This window comes from Amblyraja radiata, chromosome 41, assembly GCF_010909765.2.
Source record: "Amblyraja radiata isolate CabotCenter1 chromosome 41, sAmbRad1.1.pri, whole genome shotgun sequence".
NCBI classification, from domain to species: domain Eukaryota; kingdom Metazoa; phylum Chordata; class Chondrichthyes; order Rajiformes; family Rajidae; genus Amblyraja; species Amblyraja radiata.
This window is the reverse complement of record NC_045996.1, coordinates 9542693-9552994: the sequence shown is the minus strand read 5'-3', so window position 1 is coordinate 9552994 and position 10302 is coordinate 9542693. Positions and strand designations below refer to the sequence as shown.

The following is a 10302-nucleotide window of genomic DNA, read 5'->3' as shown; positions in this document are numbered from 1 at the left end:
TCTAACTCCCTCTTAAATATAGCCAATGAACTGGCCTCAACTACCTTCTGTGGCAGAGAATTCCAGAGATTCACCACTCTCTGTGAAAAATGTTTTCCTCATCTCGGTCCAAAAAGATTTCCCCCTTATCCTTAAACGGTGACCCCTTGTCCATGTGCCTGTCTAACTGTTTCTTAAATGTTGGGATAGTCCCAGCCTCAACTACCTCCTGTGGCAGCTTGTTCCATACACCCACCACCCTTTGTGTGAAGTTTGGGCCGGAACCAGCGTGCATTATCCTAGATACAACAAACTCAACTAAGTTTAAACTAAAACGTCTTGTGGGCACCTTTAAAAAAGAGGAATGTCAATTATGCAGCTTCCTCTAAGTTATTTGTTAAAAATCTTTTCGCGGTTTGTTCTCGTGTTGAAATTTACAACCGAGAGTCAGAAATATTAGTCGAGACACGGAGAGACGGGCACAGAATGCTGGAGTAACTCAGCGGGACAGGCAGCATCTCTGGAGAGAAGGAATATACACTGAGCTATCGTTTAGTTTGGTGGACCAGGCCCTTCGGCCCACCGAGTCACCAGACATTAACACAATCCTACACACACCAGGGACAATGTTACAGTTCTAATTAACCTACAAACCTGTACGCCTTTGGCTTGTGGGAGGATTCCCACGCAGGTCACAGGGAGAACGTACAGACAGCGCCCGAGGTTGGGATTGAACCCGGGCCTCTGGCGGTGTGAGGCACCAACTCTGCCGCTGAGCCTGCGCCACTGTGCCGCCAATATATACATGTATTTAAGGGATATATTATATATTGTTTGCAGGTAAGAGCGAATGGATGGTATATTATGCACCCCTGGAGAAATTTAAATCTTATACTATTTAAAAGATAGAATTTATGGCATAAAATTAAAAAATAAAGACTTGGTTTCTATTTAAAACTCTGTCTATGTTGAAGCCGCTGTCTAGAGAGGGATTCCCTCTGTCGTCATTGCTTGGTTACCAGTAAACAGCAAACTACACAGTTCCATATTTGGGCATGTACGTCAGGGATCCCGGATGGGCGGCGCTTCCTCGCAGGAGGGGTTTTATCGCGTATCCTGGGCAATAAAACAGAGTGGGAGCTCGGTTGGAGTGCCATTTGCAGCTCGGGCCACGGCGGTTTCACGTCTGCTAGTCGAGGACCCGCTGGTTTTTTCGTCGAGCGCGGAATTTGACCATTTCCCTCCATCTGGCAGCTTGCTATTCTAATGAGCCTGACGTCGGTGGATACATGGTTATAAGAAGGCAGGGCGAGGAACTGGTTCATTCATAAAGTGAGCGGCGCAGCGAGTAGGAGCAGCAGCAGCGGGAGCACCATCATCGGACGCTAGAACACCGCACAGGATTTATTTTAAAGAAAAATAGTTGTTCTCTTACAAACGGGAAACTGGATTCAAGAGGAAACAAATCGTGGCTGTTCAACGATTGGGAGGACATGTACCAGGGATTCTCAGGCGACTTCGACTCGGCTTCAAGATGCAGCTCTTCGCCCTCGGAGCCTCAGTATCTGTCATCCGTGGATTCCTTCAGTCAGAGTATTGGCAGCCCGACCACCGCGGCCCAGGTAAGCGGAGCTTAATACCAGGCGGAGTTTACATTGCAAAGTGCCGGAGTAACTCAGCGGGTCAGGGCAAGCGTCTCCGGAGAACATAATACTCCAGCATTTGGTTTAAACCAGCATCTGCAGTTCCTTGGTACTACCCTTAAACTTTAATACGTGTTGCAACCGGGAGTATTTGTGGTAACAATATTAGCAATAGATAAAGGAAAATGTTGAAGATAGACACAAAAAGCTGGAGTATCTCAGCGGGACAGGCAGCATCTCTGGAGAGAATGAATGGGTGACGTTTCTGGTCCAGACCCTTCTTCAGACTGAGAGTCAGGGGAGAGGGAGAGTAGAGGCATGGAAGGGTCAGGTGTGAAAACGACAGCTCAAAGCAGACGATTATCAAATACATGTGGAATGGTTATTTGATAGTTGGCTGAGGGGAATGGTGGCATCGAAGCATTTAACCGGGACAGAAATATATTGATTATTGAGATGTGCAGGTCAATAAAGGTCACTGTAGCTGAATTGGGGCAGTTAATATTGGTGTTAATGACAAATGCATGTGGCCGCGGCTGCATTAGAGCGCCGGGTCGATTGCAATCGATTTGAGGGTGAATAGCAATAGTTTGCTGCAAGTTGGAAACCTCTCGCCTGCACTGGGACGCGGTTACGTGCGTAAGGCTGACGTATAGGAACCCTCCGGGTGACGCTACGCCGGCCCCGCCCCCCCCGGGGCGCGACGTGCTGACGTCGGGCCGCGTTCTATTTTGGAACGTTGCTAGGGCAACCACGCTGTCGGCGCGGGTCCCGCCCACCGCTCGGTTATTTTATGAATGGAAAGCGGCGGGTTCCCGGACTGGCTACATTCCGCCAGGAGCCGGGAGTGTATTTCATTCATTGTGATGTGTGGCGAAGCGGAATACTTACACGCTTGCTTGCTTGCTTGCTTGCAGCCGCTGTACAGCAGGCTTGTAAACACAGCATCTCACAAGAGATAACGCCAGAGGCAAACAAAAAATAATATTAAATGAATATAGTGCAAAAAATAAACTCCAGTCTCTAGTGCAACAAGGCAGCCTGGCGTAACAAGGAACTGCAGATGTTAGCTTACAAAAAAAACACAAAGTGCTGGAGAATTCAGGGGGTCAAGGCAGCATTTGGTGGCGTTTCGGGTCTGACTCTGAACCCTGCGAGTTTGTAGTTCTGAGTTTATTTGGAATGCTCAATAGCCAGATGGTTTGATGGACAGATGCTGTTATGGAATCTGGACGTCCAGGAACCCCAGCTGCTCTCTGGCAGGTCGATTTGTAACTCGATGCAGTGGTCTGCACCACGGTATCCGCAGTGTGTGTATGTATGGCAGAGAGGAGGTGTCAGGAACTGCAGTTTGTCAGGAACTGCAGTTTCTGGTTTAATCAAAATAAAGCGTAGGAAAGAACTGCAGATGGTGGTCTGGAGAAGGGTCTCGACCCGAAACGTCACCCACTCCTTCTCTCCAGAGATGCTTGCTGCCTGGCCCGCTGAGTTACTCCAGCATTTTGTGTCTATCTTTAATCAAAAGGAAAAGCGAGTTCAGGAAGAAAGATACAGGCAGCTTGCCTTCCTGGGTTAGGACAAAGAATATAAACATTGCATGTTTGCACCACAAACACTGTTTAGACCGCATGTGGGGTGTAGTGTGTACTTCTGGCCACCACACTGTTACTGTAGGTAGGATTTATGTGTTAGAGAGAGTGGAGGGGGGGGGGGGGGGGTCACGGATATTGCCTCTATTATATTGGAGGACTTTAGTTATGAGGAGAGACTGGATGGACAGTTTTTCTCTGGAATTGCTTTCTCTGGATCCAATGAAGCCGATGAATAAACTAAGAGGGCAAGATAGGAGAGACAGAATCGTTTTTTCTCCCCCATGTAAGGGGGGGGGGGGGGGTCAAAACAAGGAGGCAGAGGTTTAAGACGAGCAAAAGTTTATTAAAGGAAATCTGAGGCACAAGTGTATTTTTGGAGTGGTTGATATCCAGAACGCGCTGCCAGACAAGTTAGTGGAGTCGAACACATTTTAGAAACTCCTTCACTGGCATTTGAATGGGTACGCCAATTTATATTGATGGACACAAGGGTCGCAATGGGCATGATGGGCCGAAGGGCCTGTTTTTCTGTGACGGCCAACTCTGACTTTCTAAAACCGGCGACCACGGGGTACAAAGGCATGAATAACATGATTAGATTTGTATTAGGGATACAATCATACAATCATACAGCGACTCCCCCCTGAACTAAGAACAGTTGTTAGATTCTCGTTTCCCTCTCCCCTAACTCTCAGTCCGAAGAAGGGTTTCGACCCAAAACGTCACCTATTCCTTCTCTCCAGAGATGCTGCCTGAGTCGCTGAGTTACATTAGTTCATAAGTGATGGGAGCAGAATTAGCCCATTCGGCCCATCGAGTCTACTCCGCCATTCAATCATGGCTGATCTATCTCTCCCTCCGAACCCCATTCTCCTGCCTTCTCCCCATAACCCCTGACACTCGTACGAATGAAGAATATATCTCTGCCTTAAAAATATCAATTGACTTGGCCTCCACAGCCGTCTGTGGCAAAGAATTCCACAGATTCACCACCCTCTGACTATAGTTACCCCATAATTTTAGTGGGTAGACAGAAATGCTGGAGAAACTCAGCGGGTGAGACAGCATCTATGGAGCGAAGGGGGGTATGTCTATTGTATTAAGCAGTGTATAGAAACATAGAAAATAGGTGCAGGAGTAGGCCATTCGGCCCTTCGAGCCTGCACCGCCATTCAATATGATCATGGCTGATCATCCAACTCAGTATCCCATCCCTGCCTTCTCTCCATACCCCCTGATCCCTTTAGCCACAAGGGCCACATCTAACTCCCTCTTAAATATAGCCAATGAACTGGCCTCAACTACCTTCTGTGGCAGAGAATTCCACAGATTCACCACTCTCTGTGTAAAAAATGATTTTCTCATCTCGGTCCTAAAAGACTTCCCTCTTATCCTTAAACTGTGACCCCTTGTTCTGGACTTCCCCAACATCGGGAACAATCTTGCTGCATCTAGCCTGTCCAACCCCTTAAGAATTTTGTAAGTTTCTATAAGATCCCCCCTCAAGCTTCTATGCAGTTCATTTGTATTACCCGTCTCTTCATAATGGGTTGAAGTGTTATTTTTGAATCTCTGTGGCTGCCTGCCCACGACCGGAGACCTGTGCATGTGTTGCAGGATGAGTAACCTTTGTATTGGGTCACGGGGTGATTCGTTACACAATTATCACCAGAGACGAGGCGCGTATTGACGCACAGACACGCAGAGAGGAACCTTCCTGCAACCAGTGACTATCACAAGGCGACTCCTCCTGGCCAAACCGTGAACTGCTTCTCTAATACTCCACAAGATATTGACACACACAAAACACTGGTGTAACTCAGCGGGACAGGCAGCATCTCTGGAGCGAAGGAATGGGTGACGTTTCAGATCGAGACCCTTCTTCAGACCCGTTCCTTCTCTCCAGAGATGCTGCCTGTCCCGCTGAGTTACTCCAGCGTTTGTGCGTCTATCTTCGGTTTAAACCAGCATCTGCAGTTCTTCTTCAGTCTGAGAGTGAGGGGAGAGGGGAAACGAGATATGGAAGGGTACAAAGCCAGTCCATTCCCTTGAAAGCTTTTCACTGTACCTCGGTACACGTGACAATAAACTAACCTCAGATACAAACTATTCATGTTCCTCAGAGATGCTGCCTGACCTACTCCAGCTGAGCTACTCCAGCATTTTGTCTTTTTTTTGTAAATCAGTATCTGCAGTTCTTTGTTTCTGTTAGTTTGTTGTCGTGTCTACACCAGCTCAATTGGGTTGTGTTTTGCATGAAGCTCAAAGTAAACAGTCAGGTGTTAAAGTCTGATACATGTCAATGCAAAACGGCCGAAGGGTGCAGAGAACAGTACAGCACAGGAACTGACCCTTCGGCCCACAATGTGGCTGCCGAACCTGAAGCAAAGTTAGACTAATCTTGTCTCTGCACATGATCCATCGCCTCCATTCTCTGCATTCTCATGTGCCTATCCAAAAGCCTCTTAAATCCCACTGTTGCATCTGCCCCCACCACCACCTCCACCCCTGGCAGTATGTTCCAGGCACCCACCACTCACAATGTAAATACAACACTTGGCCTGCACATCCCCTGTTGACTTTGCCTCCCCTCATTCTAAAGATGTGCCCTCTAGAGCTTGGCATTTCCACCCTGGGGGGTGGGGGGGGGGGGGGTGTTATTGTATCATCTGAAGTAGTGCAAAAAAAAATACTGAAGGCCAATAATGGAATGAGTATACAATGTGGCATCTCATCCACTCGAGAGTATGGTGTTGAAAGTGAAAGATTGGTCAGCATGGTCGAATGGCGGCGCACACTCGATGGGCCGAATGGCCTAATTCTGCTCCAATGACGTGTGTGAACATGAGCATGCTGTCCATACATTCCCTCCACAGATGCTGCCCGACCCCCCCCCCCCCCCCCCCCCCACCCGACCCCCACCCTGAGTGCCTCCAGCTATAAATGCCCAGATTAGGCGACAACCTTTTCAGTAAAGCAAGCCACATACTTGCTCATTTTTGTATATTTCTTTACGTACCATGTTTTTGTTTTAAATAACAAATAAGGATTCATGATCTCTCTCTGTTAGAACAGGGAATGGGTCAAAGGAGGGTGACGGTTGCCATACTTCCTCCTCCCCCTCCCCCCCCCCCCCCCCCCCCCTCCCCCCCCCTTCTCCTCTTGTAAGAGGTTCCCAAAAGCAAAACTCAATTTGAATTAGTTATGTGTGTCTCCAGCTATCTCAATGTATAAGGAACATTTGGACAGGTACATGGATAGGACAGGTTTAGAGGGATATGGGCCAAACGCAGGCAGGTGGGACTAGTGTAGATGGGGCATGTTGGCCGCTGTGGGCAAGTTGGGCTGAAGGGCCTGTTTCCATGCTCTGATCAAGAGGCTGAAACTCTCTGGAGAGTTTCCAACCTCTTGCCCCCCCCCCCCCCCCCCCCCATCAATGCCCATCCAGCCCCAAAATCCAAGACCTCCTCATGAACGATGTCCTCCGTTTGAATGTGTTTCAGGAGTGTGCGACGGGCGTTGGCGAGTTGCCAGGATCCTTTGTGCCAACTCTCACCGCCATTACCACCAGCCAGGATCTCCAGTGGATGGTTCAACCGACCGTCATTTCCTCGGTGGCTCAGACACAGCCCCAGCCTCCACTCCCCTCCATGGCCCATCCATCCATGGACCCGTATAACCTCCCGAGCACCAGCTACTCCGCCCCTGCCATGTGCTCCTATAGCAGCGGCGAGCCGTCCAGGCCCGCCCGAGCTGGCCGCTCCAGAAGGGCCCGCGATGAGACGGTGAGTGAGCCTTAAAGTGCGCGCTACACACACACACACATACTAGGGTCTAAACACACACACATACTAGGGCAGGCGGCTCCAAACGTGGAGGCAAAGTCTATTTGGATATATTTAAGGCAGAGATGGATAGATTCTCGATTATTACAGATGCATTTAAAAGAGAGTTGGATAGAGCTCTAGGGGCTAGCAGAATCAAGGGATATGGGGAGAAGGCAGGCACGGGTTACTGATTGTGGATGATGTATGGCGGTGTTGGCATGAAGGGCCGAATGGCCTCCTCCTGCACCTATTTTCAATGTTTCTATGGGTGTCTGAGGTTATGTGGAGAAGGCAGGAGAATGGGGTTTAGGAGGGAGAGATAGATCAGCCATTATTGAATGGTGGAGTAGACTTGATGGGCCGAATGGCCCCATTCTACCCCTATCACTTATGATTTATGATCCTCTTCTATGATATTCTTGCATGGTTGTAGCAGGGAACTGTAGATGCTGGTTTAAACCGAAGGTGGACTCAAAAAGCTGTAGTGTCTCATCGGGACAGGCAGCATCTCTGGAGAGGAGTGGGTGACGTTTCGGGTCGAGACCCTTCTTCAGACTCCATGACACCTTGGTGAACCAGAGATGGACATACTTCCAGCAGGGAAGCAGGCCCTTTGGCCCAAACTGTCCATGACGGCCGAGTTAGCATTCTGTGGGCTCGTCCAATTAACCCCTCATACCTACCCCTTGTCCCTCCAAACCCCTGCCCTTCCTTGTCTTCATAGGTTCGTAAGTTCTAGGAGCAGAATTGGCCTTTAGAACCGGTTTGGAGCCAGTAGATGGGACATGTTGGCCAGTGTGGGGAAGTTGGGCCGAAGGGCCTGTTTCCACGCTGTATCACTCTATGACTCGTGGTCTACTCTGCCTTTCAATCATGGCTGATCTATCTCTCCCTCTCAACCCCTTCTCCCCATAACCCCTGACTCCCTTACCAACCAATATTCTGTCCATCTCTGTTTTCAAAGTATCCACTGACTTGGCCTCCACTGCCGTCCGTGGCAATAAATTCCACAGATTCACCACATCATATTTCTCTGGGTGCCCTTTGAAATTCTTACTGTAATTGTATCTGCTTCCTCGAGAAACGGACTGCCCTCTGAGTGGAAAGTGAGATCCTTATTAAATCCCCCCCCTCTCCATTCTATGCCCTACCGTTTTAGCATGTGGGAGTGGGGGGATTCGCGTTATCCATGCGCCTGGTGATATTGTAGCCATTTGCCTGCGTCTAGGCCACATTGCCTCGATTACACCTTCCTCCAACCCCTTGTCCGAATACAGAACAGAGTTCCCTCCACAGTGGCCCATCAAACACTACAGGGCAGCTAGATCCTGAGTTAGTCCGTGTGTAGGTTCCCCATAATGCGAAACAAGGGACTGCAGATGCTGTTTTTAATTCCAGAACGTGTTTAATAAACACTGTCCAGGTCAGGACCTTTGTTTGACTGAATGAGGGTGAGGATGGAGGGTTGCAGAGAGGATTTTTTTTTGTTGTTGCAAGGATTGAGGGGTTTTGGGTAGGGAAGAGGGCTTTTGAGGGAGAGGGGTGTTGGATGGAGGGTTGTAGGTCGTGTTTCGCAGGGCAGGGAGCGGGGTTACCGTGGGAGCAGCGGGGACTGACCGAGCACCTTGTCCGTCTGCCCATTTACAGCTGACCGCCGAGGAGGAGGAGAAGCGCCGTGTCCGCAGAGAGAGAAACAAACTGGCCGCCGCCAAGTGTCGCAACCGGCGCCGGGAGCTGACCGACCGTCTGCAGAGCGTAAGTTGCTCCCCGTCCCCGTCTTTCCCCGCTCCCGTCTCACCCCCCACCCCGGCACCTCCTGCTCCGGCTATCGTAGCCTAGTTCCTGCTATCCCCCTCCACGTCTGGGTGTGAGAGTCTCTCTCTATCTACCCGCGTGTCTGTGTATCTCTCCGTCTCTATCTGTTTGGGTCTCTGTCTGTCTCTCTGTCTGTCTCTCTGTCTGTCTCTCTGTCTGTCTCTCTGTCTGTCTCTCTGTCTGTCTCTCTGTCTGTCTCTCTCTCTGTCTCTCTCTCTGTCTCTCTCTCTGTCTGTCTCTCTGTCTGTCTCTCTGTCTGTCTCTCTGTCTGTCTCTCTGTCTGTCTCTCTCTCTGTCTCTCTCTCTGTGTGTCCCCCTGTGTGTCCCCCTGTGTGTCCCCCTGTGTGTCCCCCTGTGTGTCCCCCTGTGTGTCCCCCTGTGTGTCTCTCTCTGACTGTGTGTGTGTCTCTCTCTGTCTGCCTGTCTCTCTGTCTCCCTCTCTGTCTCCCTCTCTGTCTCCCTCTCTGTCTCCCTCTCTGTCTCCCTCTCTGTCTCCCTCTCTGTCTCCCTCTCTGTCTCCCTCTCTGTCTCCCTCTCTGTCTCTCTCTCTGTCTCCCTCTCTGTCTCCCTCTCTGTCTCCCTCTCTGTCTCCCTCTCTGTCTCCCTCTCTGTCTCCCTCTCTGTCTCCCTCTCTGTCTCCCTCTCTGTGTTCCTCTCTGTTCCTCTCTGTTCCTCTCTGTGTCTCTCTGTGTCTCTCTGTCTGTGTCTCTCTGTCTGTCCGTGTGTCCAAGTTTCCCATTAACCGCCTCTGGTTTCCCCTTCAGGAGACGGACGAGCTAGAGGAGGAGAAGGCCGAGCTACAGTCTCAGATCGCCGAGCTTCACAAGGAGAAGGAGCGGCTGGAGTTTGTGCTGGTGGCCCACAAGCCCGCCTGTAAGATCCCGTTCCAGGACCCCCTGAACACGCAGCCGCCGAGTGCGGCCGGTGCCGAGGTGAGCTCTCTCGGATTGCCCCTGGGCATGGACGGGAAGGAGCCCACGTTGACCGGGAACTACCCGCCGGGCTACCAGCTGCCGGCGGAGGTACCGTTCAGTAGCCCTTTCTACCCGCCTTGCCAGACCGTCCAGCCATTTTTGAATAGTAGCGCCGACACCTCATACACGTCTTCATTTGTGTTCACCTACCCAGAGGGAAGTAGCTGCGGCCTCGTTCACCAGCGGAACAGCAACAGCGACCAATCCTCCGACTCTTTGAACTCGCCATCTCTGCTGGCTCTCTAACCTGCTCTAAACTCATGCACCCACCCACCCCCCCTCTACCCGAACCCCCTCTCTCAATCGTCCAGCGCTGCTTTACCCCCCTCCGGGCCCAGAGTGGACGAGGGATGGGAGGGAGGGGAAGGAGGGGATAGGGGGTCGGGGTAAGTGTGTGTGTGAGAGAGAGAGAGAGAGAGGAGAAGAAGTTGTTGGAGGCAAAATGCTTGAAGGGGGGGAGGAATCGCCAGCC

At 50.7% G+C, this 10302-nt stretch overlaps 1 protein-coding gene across 1 annotated transcript; it reads left to right on the top strand.

Annotated features, from left to right (window-relative positions):
• Positions 1-1137: 1137 nt before the first annotated feature.
• LOC116967914 (protein fosB-like) lies at positions 1138-10092 on the top strand. The gene is made up of 4 exons (XM_033014575.1): positions 1138-1601; positions 6718-6999; positions 8689-8796; positions 9621-10092. The coding sequence occupies exons 1-4, from the start codon at positions 1473-1475 to the stop codon at positions 10074-10076; spliced, it is 975 nt and encodes a 324-aa protein (XP_032870466.1). The 5' UTR covers positions 1138-1472; the 3' UTR covers positions 10077-10092.
• Positions 10093-10302: the final 210 nt, after the last annotated feature.

Bases quoted from the DNA above. Each gene is read 5' to 3' on its own strand.
- LOC116967914 (XM_033014575.1), top strand. From the start codon at position 1,473: ATGTACCAGGGATTCTCAGGCGACTTCGACTCGGCTTCAAGATGCAGC. The intron at 7,000-8,688 runs GTGAGTGAGCCT...GCCCATTTACAG, and splicing joins GAAGGGCCCGCGATGAGACG to CTGACCGCCGAGGAGGAGGA. The intron at 8,797-9,620 runs GTAAGTTGCTCC...TTTCCCCTTCAG, and splicing joins TGACCGACCGTCTGCAGAGC to GAGACGGACGAGCTAGAGGA.